Source organism: Spermophilus citellus (genome assembly GCF_964194105.1).
Source record: "Spermophilus citellus genome assembly, chromosome: 1".
NCBI classification, from domain to species: Eukaryota; Metazoa; Chordata; class Mammalia; order Rodentia; family Sciuridae; genus Spermophilus; species Spermophilus citellus.
In genome coordinates this window covers 245,175,958-245,195,756 of record NC_138182.1, presented here as the reverse complement: position 1 = coordinate 245,195,756, position 19,799 = coordinate 245,175,958, and the positions used below count along the sequence as shown (strand labels likewise).

The 19,799-nt window shown below is 38.4% G+C and overlaps 1 protein-coding gene across 1 annotated transcript in view; it reads right to left on the bottom strand.

Moving 5' to 3' along the window:
- Window positions 1-19,799, bottom strand: part of LOC308653346 (chondroitin sulfate proteoglycan 4-like) — a 69,649-nt gene that overhangs the window by 23,757 nt on the left and 26,093 nt on the right. Inside the window, exons 6-7 of the mRNA XM_081301946.1 lie at window positions 9,736-9,934; window positions 5,771-5,902 (exon numbers count right to left, since the gene is read on the bottom strand). Coding sequence (XP_081158072.1) covers window positions 5,771-5,902; window positions 9,736-9,934 — 331 coding nt within the window. The remainder of the gene's footprint in view (window positions 1-5,770; window positions 5,903-9,735; window positions 9,935-19,799) is intronic.

Below are 19,799 nucleotides of genomic sequence, written 5' to 3'. Positions count from 1 at the left end.
GGAAGAGCAGAGTCTGAGTGTATTTCCCATTACTTTGCAGTGATTTAGAGAACATCCCAACCTTATAGGAGAAGAGGTATAAACCAGATTTACATCATTCTTCTGGCCAGAATCTTACCTCATCTCTTCTGTTTTAGCCCTTGCTAAAGGGTTTTTTTTAGCATTAGCCCTCTGAGAAGGCCCTTTATAATTTATGAAGTTGAATCGATCTTCCAGTAGTAACCAAGCTTCCTGAATGACATCTTTTTTTTTTTTTGCTTTCTTTATTTAGCCTTTATAATCTTAGAGACAAGGGCCATCAAATGTAGTGTTTAAACCACATTAGGCATTTGCAGGAAGTCAGTTCAGAGTCAGGACAGCTTCCAAACTTTCAAGGATTGTTTTGAGCCCTCAGTTTGGAGGGTCCATTTATTTCTTTTTTCTTTTTTTAATTTTTAAAAAATATTTATTTTTTTAGTTGTAGTTGGACATAATACCTTTATTTTATTTATTTTTACGTGGTGCTGAGGATCGAACCCAGGGCCTTGCACCTGCAAGGCAATCGCTGTATTGCTGAGCCATGATCTCAGCCCTGGAGGCTCCATTTAAATTACCTCAGCCCCTTGAGATAAGCACTAGGTCATGGGGGTCCTGAGGGTAGGTGAGGGATGAGGGTAGGTGAGTCTGTGGAAGCCAGCCTCAGGAACACAGTTCCACCACAAGTTCAGGCCTTGGCACAAGTTCGGTTGTTACAGAAAGCATCATGTGATGTTTGTAACTGTCTCCCACATCCCTCGTACTTCATGCTGCTGACAGTTTTGCAGTCATTGCCACTTCCTGGTTTCTGGAGCCAAGATCAGGCAAGCCAAGAGGAGTCTCCGTGTCTCTGGTCAGTGCTATAAAGCTCTACTGGGGCCCTTCCTCTGTTTCCTGTCAAGGTGGGGTCCTTCCTAACAAATGGATTTATGTCCCTACATGTATGGGTTCTGCGCAATCCAATATCCAACTTCTCCATCCTCAGTTTTTCCTTGCAAAAATTTCCCACGATGCCTTCTTCATTACTTTCTTCTTATAAAGGATCTCAGCTTATAATTCCCTTGTTCCTTTACCCCCAGGGTTACCTCTGAAGCAGGGGCAAAGTTAACAATAATCTTTTTTCTGAAAAAAGTTATTTTTCCGTACAAGAAGAAATGAAATAAATATGGCAAAAGGTATTTACACCCCATGTTTATTGCTCTTCAAAATATGTCAAGATATGGAATTAACATAATTGCCCATCACTTGAAGAAAGTGTGGTACATATACACAACAGAATACTATTCAGCCCTAAGAGAAGAAGGGAAGGATGGGGAGATGGGGACAGAATGGTTAGAGCCAGGTACAAGAATAAGTTCTGGTATATTATTACACAGAGGGTGATTAAAGAAAATAATTTGATGTTATATAATTAAAAATCCCTAGAAGAGATGATTTTGGATGTTTTCATCACAAAAAAAAAAAATGGTACACATTTTAGATGATAGATAACCAAAGTATCCTGCGTTGATCATTATATAATGTGTAAACGTGCCAAGGCATCACACTGTACCCCATAAAAATGTATAATTATGATCCGTTCACTAACAAATCAATTTAAAAAGCATTATTTCACTCATCGTAGCCTTTTGGAGTAGAAGACTCACCGGTGCTGTTTCAAACCAAGATGGCTTTCTCTCAGCCAGGGCACGTCAACCTCTCATTGTCTTCTTCTTTTTTTTTTTTTCTTTTTTTGGATACCCAGAAAAACTAGATTCTAAGGTCAGAGTATATTCCAACATGCCACCACTAAAGATAAACTCAGTGGCAGTATTCAATGTGAAAAAAATGGTTATAAATTTTTTTTTCTGGGAAACAAACTTTTCACAAAGAAACAGAACTTGTTTTAAATATATATATATATATATATATATACACACATATATATGTATATATATACACATATGTACAAAATATGTACACATGTATGCATGCACACTATATGTACATATATTGAACATATTGTACAAACATATATGTACATATATTGTACAGAAATTCCTGCACATTCATATTCAAAATATATATAATAAGTTAGACAAGATGGTGCATGCTGTAATCCCAGTGCTCAGGAAGCTGAGGCAGGAGAATCTCAAGTTCAAAGTCAGATTCAACAATTTATCAAAGCCCTAAGCAACTTAGCAAGATCCTGTCTCAAAATAAAAAATAAAAAGGGCTAGGGATGTAACTCAGTGGTTAGGTGCCCTGGGTTCAATCTCTGATGAAGAAAGAAAGAAAGGAAGGAAGGAAGGAAGGAAGGAAGGAAGGAGGGAGGGAGGGAGGGAGGGAGGGAGGGAGGAAGGAAGGAAGGAAGGAAAGAGAAAAATGTATATGTATGTATATGTATTACACGTGTAATACATATAAATATCTGCATGTATTATCAATAATACACAAATATATATAAAGTGATATAAACTAAAAATAACACAATGGAAATATACTCTGGGTAGATTTCTTTCTTTACTTCACAGAAAAATAATTTCATTAAGAACTAGTGTCCTTCCTACTTTAAAATAATTGAGTCAAAAACTGATTTTCCAATTTGGCAAGGGAAAGAAGTCATGATTAACCTTAAAGCATTCACCATGCTACATATTCTAATAATTATTTTGGCTTACCATGCAAATTCCTACAAGTCTCAAGCCAAGGCCATTTTTTAAAACTGAGTGTATAAAAGAGCCAAAACAGAAATAGCCGGAGTCTGATGAGCTAGCAGAAAAAGTCCAAATGGTATGGGACCAATGTAAATTTAATTTTTTTTCTTGTTAACTAATGCTATCTTGAAATATTTCCCTAACCAAAGAGAGTGAAATATACATTTCTACATAATTGTTGCTTTTTATTAAATTGCTATGCATGTTTTCCTGGTTGTGCATGTCAACACATCAATAACATTGAGAAAGAGGCAAAACAAACATTTACCACAGTGGCTCCATTCTCAGGGATCTGACACTCTACATAAGGACAGCCCAGGGAACACAGGCCACATAAAGGGAAAGGAAGCGGGCTGCTTGGTGTGAACATAGACTTTTAAAAAGGTTTTTTTCTCTGCCAAACAGAGATGGATCAAAAGTTGTATTTACAAACATTATTTCATTTAAATCCTTAAAATAACCCAAGTAGTAGATTAAAGACACAAATAGTATAAAAACACAAAGCATCGACAAATCCAAATGTCCAACATATAATTGGAATAGATTTTCTACTCCTATAATAGTTCTGAAAAAATGATAGTCCTATAAAAAGAATAGATTTTCCCTGATATTTTAGAACATATAGGTGCTGAACACATAGATCAGCAACAACTGACAAATGACATCTTAAATCACATGCTGAGGTGAGACACAGCTTGCTTTCCTTCCCTTAGCATGACAATTTGAAGAGGTGGGTGCTGGGGAGGCCTAGGGAAGAAGCAGTGGGGTATCTGTCATCATCACTCCATGATGCTGACACAGCATCAGGGACCCACAGTCCTTGAGTGGCTACTAGTGTGGCAGCAAGACTCACCTGGATGCTCACACTAGGGGATTCTGATACAGAAGGGGGTGGGTCACTGTTACTCAAGGATTTTAGGGTAGAAAAACACCAAGAAAAGTGAACTGAATGATCCGTAAATCTACCCAACTCTAAGATCTGTGATTCCATAGTTCTCATTTCCAAGTTCTTCCAAGTGGAGATTTTATCAAATAAAAGAGCAGCCAGTGGAAATGGGTGTGAAAATTCATCTTCCTTCCCTCTGAACAGGAGTTGGAGCAGGAAATAAGTCACAGTGTGGGGACAGGGGCTGACACAGAAACCAAGAACATGCACAGAGCTAATGTGTTAGGAGGAGCTTGGAGAAAGGAGCAACACACTTTGGGATTTGAGGATAATATACAAGGAGTGAGTTCTCCAACACACAGAAGCAAAGGCCGGGAAGATGTGAGGCTTGTTGGAAAAGGAAAGAAGACAGCCGCTCAGGGCTGTGCCCAAATATTAAACAGAGAATTATGCAACTGAATGTTTTGCATAATTCTATAAAGAAGAGAAGGGCATTCTGTACATTTTAAATATATTTTTCCTGTCAAACTAATATTCAGTAAAACAGGCACCAGGAACTTTTTCATTTCTAAACTATAATGATTCTGTCTCTCTTAATATAACTGTCTTCAATTATTAAACCAGAATCCGTTTACCCTGAATAGATGAAAGATACTTAATCTTTTACAGCAACCAGATTTACCTTGATTTTTGAACTTTTTAGAAATATATTGCCATGTTTTTCAGATTACTGGGAAATGTAATATTTTTCAGAATGCCTGTTTTTGAAAACACTAAATGGCAACCTTGAAAAAAATGATCAAAGCATTTTACTTATTCTCAGAGAAAAATTAGAAAATGTTTTAGAATAGAAGAATCTTGGTTAACATATCTTTTGTTGCATTTTGAAAGGGTTTGTTTTTATGGATTCAAATGCTGAAGACAAAACTAAAAATTTCAAAATTTTTTTCCTAAAAGTATTTGGTTGTATTTTTAAATAATTATAAACTAAAAGACATTTTCCTTTAAGTCTACTACAGAAGTATGTGAGCTCCCTCCACCCCTTACTGCCTTACAGGCCAAGATAGAGTCTTCCCTTAAGCCCCAAACCCTGCCAGTTTCCCAGGAGAATGTCATCTATCTTGTGTCATTGTAGGAATTTAAGGACCAGATTCCTGGCTCCACTTAGGACCAAATGGTTCTTTAAAAATGATGCCAAACCCATTCCAGAGACCCTTTCAACTGGTGTGAGATGAAGCCCAGGCATCACTGTTTTCAAAATCTTAACAGTAGTTAAAACAACTGGCTAGGATGACCATAACTAATAAAATTATTCCTATCTTTCTTGAATATTTATGTTTCACTGGTAATGCATGTTATTTAAATAAGCCATAATGTGTACAGTTGCTTTGGTTTTTTTTTCTTCTTCAATATTCTAGATATTAAAATTTTATTATCTCCTATATTTCCACCTTGGTGCTTTTTATTTTTGGAAATAACAAATTCAACTTTTTTCTCCTTTTTTTATTGCTGCTGCCATTGGGTAAAACTTTCCTCCTCCCTGTAATGAGGGTGTTGGGCCAGAGAGGGCTTCTTAGCTCCTGCTAGGCCAGGCAGGCTGAGACTCCTGGCAAACAGCCATTCAGAGGCTGCAGGACCCAAAGCAAGGGCTCTCTGAAACCACTGACAGTCTCTTCCTGCTGCAAGGGTTGTTATATTCAAAATACGAAAATTCCACTGGAGGTGTAGTTCAGTGATAGAGTGCTTGCCTAGCATGTGCAGGACCCTGGGTTCAATCCCTGGTACTGCAAAACCAAAACCAAAACCAAAATACAAAAATCCCAGGAAAATAAAACCAGATGAGCACTGCACAACTTGGCTCTCCATGCTTCTGTAAGGACTCTAATAATAGAGTAGGAAAAATATACAGGGACCATAAAGATGGCTGCTTCTATGACTCCTCCCCACTGCCCTTCACCAGCGTACCCTCTTCTCAGGAAAAAGAAAGGGGAAAGACAGAAGGGCTGTGTATGCTTCAGCTAAATTTCTGCAGAGAATTGTTTCTAGAACTTTATAAATGTTGTTATAGCAATCTACAGGTAAAGATGATACTTTATACCATGCTGGTGAAACTTTCTAAACAAATAGCAAAACACTTAAACCAAAACAACACTTGCCCAAGATGAAATCTTACCTGGAAAGATGTTCAGTCCTCTGATGACTTCTAAGCTAATGACCAAAGCACGAGCAGTGATACTAAAGATTTGCCGAGGTGCAAAGTTCAGACCATCGGTAACCTGAAAACTAAAGCCTCCTGACATTGCTCCTTCAAAAGAAGAAATGACAGTCTGGTCAACTTTGTTGTGCTGCAAAAGCCACCCAGTTTCACCCTCACCCCCCAAGGGATCCTGAAAAAAAAAAAAACAACCTATCAATTTGTAAGTAAGCTAATACAGCCACTGACTTCACCAAATCAAACGCATCATGTGTCACCTAACAATGCTTCAGACAAGAGACTGCATAGAGAACAGTGGTGCCATGAGATTAGATCACCAGAGGCGGTGTAGCCATCTTAGTTGTGTAAGGACAATATAAGATGTTTGCACAGGGACAAAACCTCCCGAGCACTCATTTCTCAGCCCATGTCCCCGTTGTTAAGTGATGCATGACTGTGTTGCCAAAGACATAGAGTTAAAATGTATCAATGAAGGTCTAAAATGCGGACTCTCCCACCCCATAACACACTGAAACAAAGCAAAGATATTATCTCGGAGAAATTTTTTGAATTTAAAAGTAATTCATCACTTGCATTTTATTATTTTGGAATCAGTTTATACCAGTAAAGTGATGCAAGGCTGCAACATCACACCCATGCCCCTACACACACACACACACACACACACACACACACACACACACCCCTACACAAACACACCCTAGTAAATATGTATCATACTTAATTGATAATACTGAAAATCAAAACTGGGGTTAATTAAATAACACTTATTGCCCCATTACACTTTTAATTATGTATCTATGTCAAGTTAGCTGTATTCTGCCAAGAGTGGGAAGGGGAGGGAAAGGAAAGACCCAGCCTTGCTTTCGTTAAATTTCTGAAAGGAGAGAATTACACTCTGACACGTCTGTCAAGGGATGAGTGATATGAGTAAAGTTAAAAATTAACTTATGTGCATAAGTGAAATTGAGATGGACTCTCATCGATCCAGATCCCAGGAGTGATTTACTAATCTGACTCACAAAGCACCAGGCAAGATCACCATGGAGAGCCCGATATCCATATCCCTATCACTCTTTGAAAATATTTATCCTGCAGTAAATTTGGAGACCCACAGGTCTTTACATCATGTACCGAGGAAAAATGTATCTTTATCATCCTTAGGGACATGTGGTAAGGAACAAAGGAGACATGGTCAGACTCTGCAATTAGGTACCAGTGCTGCCTTTATAACGCAATTTAATAAAAGATAGGTGGTTCGTTTGACAGGCTTGGGGGTCTCTGTTATCTAAGCAATCAATGAGAGTTCCTCACCAAAAAAAAAAAAAAAAAAAATGGCTGCAGATTGTTAAAAATTTCCCCAAACACTCAAAAGTCACCATGGACAGGGGGGCAGATTCTGAATCTGCCTAATTCATAATCAAAGTCCACAACCAAATGTTGTTTTGCATTTTTTTTTCTAGAAACAGCACTTTGAAATGAAACACAAAATTAAGGAGAGAATGGGGGTACTTCAAATATTTCATGAATCCGAAACAAAATGAAGATGGAATCAAAGGATGTATGCCAAAATAAATGTGAAATAACATATGAGGGGTGCCCTAATAGACTAATTAAGACCAAGGAAAGATAAAGAAAGAGACGTGGAAACAGGGTTGAACTGTGGATCTACTATTGTATGAGCTCAGATTTTTCCAGACAGTACTTCCAGAAGGTCAACCTTAAGTGAATCACTTAGCCTCTCACATCTTGGTTTTGTCAACCTACTTAGGTTGTTATGTGGAATAGGTAATTAGATTAATGGTGGAGCACTTTGCACATATAAAATGCTAAGAGAGACTAATTAAACCTAAGTCTTTGTTTGGGACTGATGATGGACAGATGTGCTAGAGAGAGCCAGCTGGTTTCAGCAACAGATTCATCTGTAGCTGGGCTCTGGACATTTTGAGAGTTATTAGCTTGCCTCAAAGTCCATTTAGGAAATGTAATGGCTCTCACATCAACTTTGCCTTTAATTCTGCTTCCTGCTTATCTAGGAGAAATTATTTTCTCTACTCTCAAAAGCAAATATTGACCCAGTAAATGACAACTCAATTAGCCCAGAGAGCTAAATTTTGTTTTAATCCTTCATTGCAGATAGTAACTTCAGTTCTTCAACCCACTCTGTTCTTCAGTGGGTTGGAGCTGGCAGAGAGAGCCCAGTTTTAGGGTGAGACCAATTTAATCTTCCTAAACTTCAGTTTCTTCATCCTGAAAATGAATGAGGTCATTACTCTCTACTGCTCAGAGGGCTTCTGAAGTGCCTGACTCGTGGTAGAGAATCACCGACTGCTTCCCAGTGTAGACTGGAAAACTTTAGAAATTCAACCCCGCCCCCCACCCACAAGTCTCTAGAGAAGTTCTCTCCATTCCAAAAATACGGCAATCCTTTCATAAAAAGAAAAAAATATTTCTAAGCCCTTACATAATAATATTTGGACTTTTGGTATCCACTCTCAAAAAACATATGTCACTGGAAGAAACCTCCTACCAACTCAGTGCCTCTTTAAATGAATTGTATTTTATTAAACAGCACATCTGTACATATTTTAAAAATGGAAATACATATTTGGAAAAACATCATCCAGTCTAGAAGCAATGTTTTGCCATGAATGTGGGTGGACCTGGCATAGTCAATAAAGCTAACACCAAAGCATCCCAGGCTTAAGTTTGGAAGCACTAGGTGAGAGAGTAATAATTCACAGAGTAAATTATTTTCAGATTCTCTTTTTGGAGAGAGGGATAGTGGGGATTGAACTCAGGGGCACTCGACCATTGAGCCTCATCCCCAGTCCTTTATGTTGTATTTTTTATTTAGAGACAAGGTCTCACTGAGTTGCTTAGTGCTTCACTGTTGCTGAGGCTGGCTTTGAACTCTAGATCCTCCTGCCTCAGCTCCCAAACCGCTGGGATTACAGGCATGCACCACCATGCCCAGCTTATTTTCAGATTCTTTGGGAATCTTTTGCATTAAATTCAAAAGTAACCAAGATATTACTACATTTATATTTAAAAGGTGTCTTATCTTTATTTTCTTTACTGCATCTTCAAAGAAGATAATTCAAAATAACCGAATAAATATGACATCTTAGCTTTCTGATTGTGTCCTCCTGGCTCATGCTTCCTCACAAACCACAAAGCCACCCCCCCAGCCCCACCCTGTCCTCTGTTGCCTCTCTCAGTCCACTGACGCAGCAGCCTGGAAACAAAGCCAGGATGCCCTTGCAAAGTGCTTGGGCCACCCTTTCTGCAGACTTCCAGGATCCATTGGCATATTGATTGATTGATGAATAAGGAGAAGCAGAAAAGGTCTTTCAGTATGAGGGCCTTTTAGAAATCAGTTACATTCATTCATTCATTTGTTCCTTGAACAAATATCTGCTTTGCTTGCCAGTGCATCCTTAGCATCCAGAATATTATTTCTGGTATATAATAGGTGTTCAATATTATTTCATTCTTTCAGCAATTTTTTATTTATTGAACACCTACTATGTGTTACTGTTCTAGGAAGTGTGGATTCAAGAGGTCCTGCCCTTACCATGATTATATAAGGAAGACAGCAACAAATAAATGTCCAAATTAACCCACATTATGCCAGACAGTGAGGGAAGAGGATGGAGAGTGACAGAGAAGACATGCTATGTTAGTGAGTGGTTAAGAAGGTTATAGATGTAATATGACATTGAAATAAGCCATGTAGGAGGAGTCAGGGTTACTCTCTCATGTTTGCTATTGTTAGCCTTATTAAATTTGTCACTTAAAAAAAAAGTTGCAGAGTTTAGAAAACTCCCAGATCTGTGGTTTTCAGCCAATGACTCTGACTACCATATTAACCACTGATTGAAACACATTTCAGCTTTACCCTGCTCTGCTCTGTGACTTACCAGAGTGTACAAACACTAGCTGGCCCTTGTTGATTTGAGCCTGGGTGAAGTTCTGGATGCTTCTTCCAGGAAAGGACTTGTCAGCCAGATGGCCACTGCTGGGTGGAGTGACCCAGTAGACCAGGTCCTGGGGGGAGGAGTCCTCATCTTCTGCACAGAGTTCACCTCTGGTCACCTCTGTGACAGAATTCACCCATACCTGAAAAAGAAGATGCCCACAAGCTTTTGAGGATTCATTCTGATCTTATCACATTAGTAAACAGGATAGGCAGGACACTCAGGCCCCTGTACAAGGATTTAAAAACTATACCCATTCGCCAGAGTTTTTAAAGAATGAGTGTTCTTAATTCAAAACAGACATATAAAGCCAGATGACATTCAAGGCATGAAATTTATGAGGTTTTAATAAAAATAGTATTCGGAATTATTCAAAGTTGATTATTTAAAATGCATATGAACTTACATAAAATGTAATGATCATAAAAGCTGATAGTTACTAAGCAGCTTTCGAGTGCCAAGCATATGCTAAATACTGTATGTGTCATCTCAGATAATACAGAACCTACCTCATCAGGCTGGTTTAAAGGTTTCTCTTCATCACTTTAAGAAGCAAATTATTTAGTCTGCTTTTAAATTGTTGAGGGGAAAACAAACCCCTGAACAATTCAAATTCCCCTTGATTCTACATATTTTATAGGAAAACAAATATCTGGTTCCTTTGTCCTTGTAATGTTTGTTGTACTGATAGCTCATATCTACAACTATATGTGAATAACTTGCTGTTTTGCACTTATATTTAAAACTATTTTCATTTCCCAAACATTTTAATTCAACAAGTCATCAAACATTTATTGAGCATCTACTATGTCCCAGGCAATATTCTGGGAACATATAAAATGTTTTCTTTTCTTTTTTTATTTGTTCTTTTTAGTTATATATGACAGTAGAATGGATTTTGACATATCATACAAACATGGGGCTGCATATAAAATATTGATAAACAAACGGGTCCTGACCTCTTGGAGTCTACATTTCAATGGAGGAGAAAAAGGGACACAGAGAAGAAATAATGGGCATAAGAAAATAAATTATGAATTGTTTTAGAATTTCACAACTTTATGGAAAAAATAAATGAGATAAAAGGTTCAGGAATGGAGAAATGGTAAATAGGAGGCTTCTTGGAGAAAATACTGGAAGGAGGTGAAGGAGGGGGCCTGTCAACATGTGAATACTCAGGGAAGGTCCCTCCAGGCAGGACAAACAGCCCTGGGGTGGGAGTGGCCTCCTTTCTAAGAGAAGCAGGAAGAGGTCAATGAGACAGGAGCAGAATAAGCAAGATGAGGAGTAAAAGGGGATGGATCAGCTTGTCCCTGAGTGCAATGGTAAATCCATCTAGGGCCCTTGGCAAGGAGGGACCTAGTATAGAAAATATGCAAACCTTTGGCTTCTGGGTCAAGAACAGACTGGGCACTGGAGAAGCAGGGAGACCTGGCAGTGGGTGACTACGATAATCGCACAGAGGGATGAAAGACATTGCAGAAGTGGTGGGAAGTAGTCCAGTTCTGGGTGTCCACTGAGGGTAAGGCCAACAGGGTCTGAGGAGCTACAAGTGGGGAGGTGGGGAAGACGGAATGACGCATGGTTAGGGTGGCAACAGCTAGGAGGAGGAGTTCCCAGCCCTGAAATGAGAAGACTGCAGGTGGAGTGGACTTGGGGAGTAAGATCAGGAGTTCAGTTTTGAATGTGTGGAGTTTAAGATGCTTAATTTGGACCCTGGATCACATCTGATGGAATCAGGCTGTTCTGGGTTTCCGCAATCCTGCATTCCATATTTCACTAAGACTAAAAACAAGTAGTTTTATCACTAAAGTGCATTTTTTTTCTTACCCACAGAAACACTATGAGCACATTCCTGAGCATTCTTTGCTCTCTGACTAGAACTTAATCTTCTTCTACGCTTTTTACCAACATGTTTAAAACTTCAGTCCTAACCCATTTAATGGATAAGCTCCCTGGTTAAAGGGAAGCATTTTCCTCGGTTAAGCAAGCAGTTTATGAAATAACTCAGTCCATGCTCACTAATCACCTTGTAACTATTTAAGCAAAATTTGAGACATGGAGATCAGAAAGTATATTAGATCCCCATGTTTTATATCAGGCATGATGGAGCTAAAAGATAAAAACCCTTACTGATTCTTTCTAATGCTCCAGCTACTGATGGCACAGAAAAACTACTTTGTGAATTGTCCCTAACATTTTTGAAAGCTAATAGCTGAGCTTTCAAAAGTATATACAAAGTAGTTGTGTATAAATAAATATTCGCACTCTCCACATATGCATGCAGGCATACACACGCACACACGTGTGCATAGACACTGTAATTTACACATCCAAATGAGTGTTTCCCTCTTCAAGGTGACTGTGTAGAAAAACAACACATGTCAATAACAAGGGCACTGCTCAGAATATTTTGAAATTATTTTCAGGTGGTTCAAGAACATGTTATTTTGTTTTGTCTAGTGACTGATGGGGTTCCAGTTACTTATCAGCTATGTAAACTTAGCCATATTTATTCATTTCTCTGTGTCTTCTTTTCCTCATCAGCAAAGTAGGAATGATTGGAGCTATTATGTATCCTGAGCGATTTGATCTAAATGATGTATTAGAACAACATTTTCTGGCACATAGTAAGCCTTCAATAAATGTCAGCTTTATGTTGTTACCCATCTTCTACATCAGATTTGGCTCTGAGGATAGATGTTAATGGGTTTGTTTTGTTTTGTTTTGTTTCCAGGGTCTCTTGAATGCTAGCCAAATGCTATACCATTTAGCTATGACCCCAGCCCAGATGTGATTTTTTGAATATCATTTAATATCAATACCAATGTTATTTAAAAGTCCTTCTGATTGTGAAGATTACTACCACGGAGGCTATTCTAGAACACTGTCTGAAGATTTTGTTTAATTCTATAGCATCCACAATAAGATAATTAGTTTATCTTTTTAATGACTGTGCTATCAGCAGATGCTCTTATACCTTGCCTTTTAGAATATGACCACTGAAGATTTTCAGCATTTAGCTCTAGGACATCAATTTTTTAACAGCTACCAGAAATGCTAATCAACTTAATGTTCAAATTATAAGGTTTTAGCCTTCATTTTACCCTTTGAAAGGCTATAGTCTGTATAAAATATACAAGTTGGCTTGTTTAACAAAATGCCAAACCCACTCATTCCACTTTTTCACTTTTTACACTTAAAAAAATATTTTTATATGTCTTATTCTCATTTGTTTAGGAACTCAAACTGACTTGGCAATGTACTACCACTTCTCCTCTGTAACTTGTAAACACTCGTTTCCAACACCAGGCGCAGAAGAGCAGGAGGAAGCATGTTTTCCACAGCAGTTCCTCTACAGGGGAAAGCTGCTTTCTCCTCCCGGCTCTGGAATATACCATTTTGCAAAACAAATGGAAAACCTGCCACTCAGAAGGAGAGCTAGCACCCTCATGTCTTTGCTTATAAAATCAAATTATCTTTAACTAACAGTACCATTGTTTCAGGGAAGGCCTGATTAGTGCCCCATGCTTGGTAACAGAAACTTCAGTTAGGTGGGGAGAAGAACAACAATGAATCCGAACTTGAGCTCAAATTTAAAAACAATCTGAAGCCCATGAAATAATCAACTTGGGAAAAAAAATTTTTAAACATAGCTCCCAGAGAAGGTTAGTGGGATTTATTAATTTAATCCAAATTATGATCTTAATATTTAAAGACTCAGACCTTTCTTTTGAGTTTCATATGAAGGATGTAAAATGTTCCTGAATTCATTATCCCACCATTTGACCCCCTCAGGACTTCAGCTGTCATTTCAAATTTTGCAGCTCCAATTTTTCAACTATGCTTAGTTCTTGAGGCTCTTTTTAGTATTTATCAAAAGCAAGTAGGGCTTGGGAGTGCAGCTCAGTAGTAGAACTCATGCCTAGCCTGTGCCAGGCCCTGGGGTTTAATCCCCAGCAACAGAAAGAAAGAAAGAAAGAGAGAGAGAGAGAGAGAGAGAGAGAGAGAGAGAGAGAGAGAGAAAGAAAGAAAGAAAGAAAGAAACAAGAAAAAGCAATGGTTCTAGTTTCAGTGTATAAACAAAAAGACAAAATACATAGTATTTATCATAGGAAGAGAAACTTGAAAAATAGGAAAATGAAGCCCCCTTGTGGACACACATATCTTCTATCAAATATGCTTAAAAAAATCACTGATCACATTTGAATACAAAAGTATTTAGTAAAATATATTTCAGAGTAAAAGGCAAAGGATTCACACAAGATGGCCTAACTTCATTTCCTAATTTCAGTTTGTCAGGACACAGAGGATTCCCTGTCTCACTGAATGGCCTTACAGATCAGCAGACAGTTCTGTGGTTTAAGGAAATGTTGTTTTCTACTTCAGGAGAAGTAGAAATGAAACTCTGGAACTGATAAGTTCACACTCAGGTCTGGTTTTGAACTCCCATCAGAGTCTGAGATGCCATCAGGGGCTCTATCCCCTACACTGCTATCTCCTACCCTCAGGTAGACTGCAGGTTGACTTTCACACAACCTCCCCCAGGTCCTCATGATAAGCAAGGAGAGCAAATGGCCGTGAAAGATCATATGATGAACTTGAGAAAATGCTGGGTCCAAGTCAGGGACAGCACAGTATCTAGAGGCTTTACTGGGTCCAAGTCAGGGACAGCACAGTATCTAGAGGCTTTATGGGATCTGCATTTGCGAAATGGCCTTTGCCTCAGATTCTGCCTGCCTCTGTTTAACTCTCTAATTCTGCTATTTAGGCAAATCTTTTAAGATATCTCTCTCTCTCTCTCCGCCCCCCCCCCCAAGGTTTTGCACATGCTAGGCAGGTGTTCTACCACTGAGCAACATCTCCAGCCTCTGTCAATCTCTTGAGCTTTAATTCTGACTTCTTAAAATGGGAATAAGAGCAACACTGGCTTTATCTGCTTCCTCTGGTCCTTGGGCTCCTTCACTGTAACTGTGAAGGAGGAAGGAGCAGAGCACTGTGGCTGAGTTCAGACTCCCATTCTAATTGCTGCTTACTCCCAGAAGCTCTCACTCTTTTGACTTTGGCCAAGTGTCTAACCCTCCCAGTGCTACAGACTCCTCATCTTTAAAATAAAAAATAATATACATAGAGATGTTGAGGATTCACATGAAGTGCTAAGAACAATGGCAAGCCCAGGGTATGTACTGAGTCAGTATTAGCTACCAATGTGACTTTGCAGATGATTTTATTATCACTGACAAATTGCTCTACAATAAGAAATGCCACTGGATAGAAACTTTGCCTGGATAGAAGTAACTAGTAACCATAGCTTTGGAGAGACTATTGGTTATTGGAAAAATGTACTCTCACAGTTCTACTATTTTGGTGAAAAAAATGCATATGCTTTATGCATCAGCTTTCAGTAAAATGTTAACAAATCTGACCACTTTTGTCGTATTCAAGGATATCAATTCATGAAAACTCCCTGAAATATAACAAATACACACAGTTTTCCAGGAAGTTGTCTATGCTTATTTGCCGTTATTATTCTATAGTCTGGTGGTTAAGACAGAGATATGAAACTCCAATGTAAAAAAAAAACAATAATACTAAGGGAAGAAAATAAAAGGATATCTTACATGTCATCCATTTCCTACACAGCCTTTCAAAATTAGCAAGACCAATTCCTAGCTGCTTCTGAGCTCTTTTCCATCAAGTCAAAATTATGTTGATTATAGCATAATCACAATGCCTATTTTATAAAATTTCAGTGCACAGATGACATTATTTGAAAATCCTCAAGGCAAATTCATTCACATGACATGATATATAATAGAAAAGTGATATGATTATAAGTCCTCATATATATTCCTTTGTCTTAGAATATTTAAAACTTTTATTATTTATTTTTTTCCTTCATTACCATGATTTTTGGACCATGACAGCAGTCCATAAAGTGAATCATCCAGGTGTGTAGACAATGTACCTGTCCCTTCCATCCCAACCTCCTTTACTGCTGAAGAGAATACAGCAGCTGTGCAGGTAATGGGCAGGCAGGGTTAAGCTGCAGGCAGGGCTATGGTGATGGGAAGTTGCAGGAAGACCTCAAAACTAAAGGCAACAATCTGACCCCTGCCTAGAACACAAAGACTCCTTACATGCTGTAAACTACCCTGATGGAGTATTTGAGGAGCCAGGTGTGGGTTGTTCAAGGTTCTATCAACTCCATTATAGCCTTAGAGAACCAGTTTCTAGGTGTCCTGGTAAATACAAGGAGTTCAGTGGATTTGATTCAATCCATGAAAGGAGAGGTTATCCCAGAAACAGGAAAAGGGATGGGGGAAACAAAAGATTCATCAATATAAAATTATCTAGGTTTGCTGGATCAATGGCTCACATGATTTTTAATTAACATCCAAAGTAAGGAATATATTTATGCAGCAACCTAGTACATACACGTATATTTGTGTGTGTGTGTTTTATCTATAATTGTAGCAAAAGTGTCACAAAATAATACTTACTTTCAGTAATCACAGTGCATTTTGAAGCTACCTGCCCTATTTTGTTCTATGTAATTTGTTTTTAAAATATTGGTCCTGACTCATAGGTTGTAACCTGCACTTGTAAAACACAGTTTAAGAATACTCCCACTATGGATTGCAGAGTGTGGCTGTTCTGCTCAGACCACCTGGGCTTAAATTCCACTTTTCTATTAACTGCACAATCTTGGCCAAGTGACTTAGTCATTTCTGTGTCCCAAATCAACTGCAATCTCATTTGATTCAAGAGTCATCAAGAGAATTAAATGAGAATTCATTTCATCATTTATGTGATCCTTTTAGAACTCAGCTTGACTCAAGCAGGGACTCGAAAGATGATGGCTGCTTCCCGTTTATCATCCCTGGAAACTTGATGGAACAAAATTGTGTGGTTCAGGGAGACACTGGGAGGTCCTTCTGGCCAGAAATCAACTCTCACCAGGGAGCCTAATATCTCTCACTCTCCTTTTCTCTCCATCTGCTCTACTTGCTCCAAGTTTTTCATGCCTTCAGAAATGGCAGGCTCACTATGGACCTGCTACCTTTGTTCTGGGATAATCCTTTTCCAGGAATACTCTCCCCTATAATATTCATATAAATGAATCATCTAAACACCCCAATCCCCCACCCCCACTTTTATTTAAAAAATAGTTAATAGCAGGCTTAAGACTGCCTTCCTTTAAGGATTGGAAAAGGGAAGAATAGTAGAATGAATCTGACCGAATTTTCCTATGTGCATGTGTGGATGTGGTATGGTGGGTCCTGGCATCAGGTGTATCCATAGGACACTAATTAAAAAAAAAAAAAGTAAACTGTAAATGGATTGAAGAGGGTGAAATGGAGAAGGGGGACGTGGGGAGGGTGCTGGGGACTGATGATGTCAGATGTATCTGAATGTTATATATAACTAAAAAGAACAAATTTAAAAAAATTTAAAAGATTGCCTTTCTCTAGGACAGTCTGCATGTAAGGTTGGCCCTCAGCTGGCATCTGGGAACTTGACAGTTGAGCAGTGTTCTACACTGATAGTAAATTTTCCCTGAGGGACAACGGGGGTCAATGTGTCTAAACTGTTTGTACAAACAATGTGGTTTATTCTGGACACTGGCTTTCCTCCTAGAGTCCGGGATTTGGGTACATAGTAGGCAGAGGGCGCCTACCTGACCAGCCTTCTGTAAAAATCTTGGGCATTCAGTATCCATTGAGCTTCCCTGGTAGAAAACACTTAAGTGTTGTTACAACTTACTGGAGCAATTAAGTGCATCCTGTGTGACTTCACTGGAAAACCACTCAGAGCTCGACCTAGTTTCCTCTGGACTTCACCCCATGTGCCTTTTTCCTTTGCTGATTTTGCTTTATATTTTTCACTGCGATAAATGATAGTTATTAGTATACCAAGTCCTGCAAGTCAATGAACCTTAGGGAGGTCTTGGGGCCCCTGACATACAAGCCTCACAACAAATGTTCCCTGCACAGAGAGACCTTCCCAGACCATCCTTTCTGAAATATCAGTATTCTCCAACCCCAAACCATTCTCTATCTCCTTAAATACTTTGAGATATATATATATATATATATATATATATATATATATATATATATATATGTGTGTGTGTGTGTGTGTTATATTATATACATATAATATATATACAGTAGATCATCACTCCATTTATAATTATTTAATTGACTTTTCCACTGGCTCTAAGCTTCATGAAGGCATTCACCCATTTAATATTTATTGCCCCTATAATGTGCCAGATGCTGTATCATACTCTGAGGATACAACAGGACAAATACAAAATGTGGATGTGTAACCAATGTGATTCTGCAATCTGTATTTGGGTTAAAAATGGGAGTTCATAACCCACTTGAATCTAATGTATGAAATATGATATGTCAAGAGCTTTGTAATGTTGTGAACAACCAATAAAAAAAAATTTTAAAAAAAACAGGACAAATACAGGTGAAGTCCCTTCCAAAGGGAGATTAGATTTATGTGAGGAGACAGACAATGGATTGGTTTATTTGTTTACTATCAGAGAGTAATGGGTACTAAAAATAAGAAAAAAGTGGGGTCCCAAAACAGAAAACAGCCCAGTGCTATTTTGCCTGTGATGATTAGGAAAGGTCTCTTTGAGAACATTCCCAGCTAGAAGCCTGGGTTGCCATAGTCCAATCAGATTCCTGGGAGCAGTAACATATCCTTTTCATAGATAAAACCATTACAGAGAAGCCCTTTAACTAAATTCTGTATCACATAGCTGGAAATCAACAAAATCCCAACTATTTGTAATAGTTATAATTCAAACAAAGGAAAAATCTTATTTGACAAATGAACCAAAGCCCTTTGATATAGAATAACTTTCATTGAACAGTGCACCAAGATTACTGACTACAAGTAAAGAAAACAAATTCTTGGGGTTTCTTCCATTTTAAGCCAAGCTATTTCTACATCTTTAAATAATTAGTTAGCATATCCAACAGTGTACCTGGTCACTATCAGATGGTAGAAACACTGACTTTAAATCCAAAACTCTTTATGTTTCTCAGCCAAAAAAAGGAGAAATGGTTTAGTGGTTTTAAAATGTAAAATGTCCTCTTAGTCCAGACTAGATTGAACCAAACCAATATAAAATTGCAATGCTACAGTTTCTCCATCCTTCCAAGTCCAGCCAAACAAGACCAGAGCACCTCATGCAAGTTTTACAGTCACACGATCAGAGGATTCAAATTGGGAGGAACTGAGATCACCAAGCAAAACAACTTCTCCCTACAGTTTTGCTAGTAAGTATTCCTGAAGTTCAAGTGCCATTTTACAAACCTTCAACTCCAGTCTCCTAATTTTAATATGAAAACTTCAAAACACAGAACAAGTTTCTTTTACAGGTAAATAAATGAATAAACTCAGAAAGAACTGGAGTCGAATGGCATATCAGTCAAAACTGGCCTGGATCCAGACTACCAGGGATAAGGTAAGAATGAAGAAAATGATCCTTGCCCCTGCTACTCCTCATTCTCCCCGCCCCCAACCCCTTGAGATAAAACACTTTTGAGTCAAGGTTGGGGGAGGCAGTGTGGGCAGACCACTAGAACAACCTCACAGACTGTATTTCCCTAATTTTAGAGGAGGACAGAAACAAAGTCTAGGGTATGCTTTTTCTCCCTCACATTTTATTATTTCTGAACATCTTAAATTGACAGATGCATTTGGTATGACAAAGATGTGATTAAGTTGATATTGCATCTTATAACTGAGGGCAACTTGGAGCTCAAAGCTGAGCTGCACATGAGGTTTCAATTCCTTTTCATAAGAAGGCCTAAGCATTGACCATCTCCTTCCTTGGTTCTCCCTTTCTGCAGTTGACTCCAGCCCTTCTCCCATAGCTTTCTAGATCCTGACCGCCCTATTGCCTCCTCTGGATCTTTTACTTTCTACAGTTCTGCACCATGCAGCAACACGACCAAACCTCTACTACTTTTCCTAGG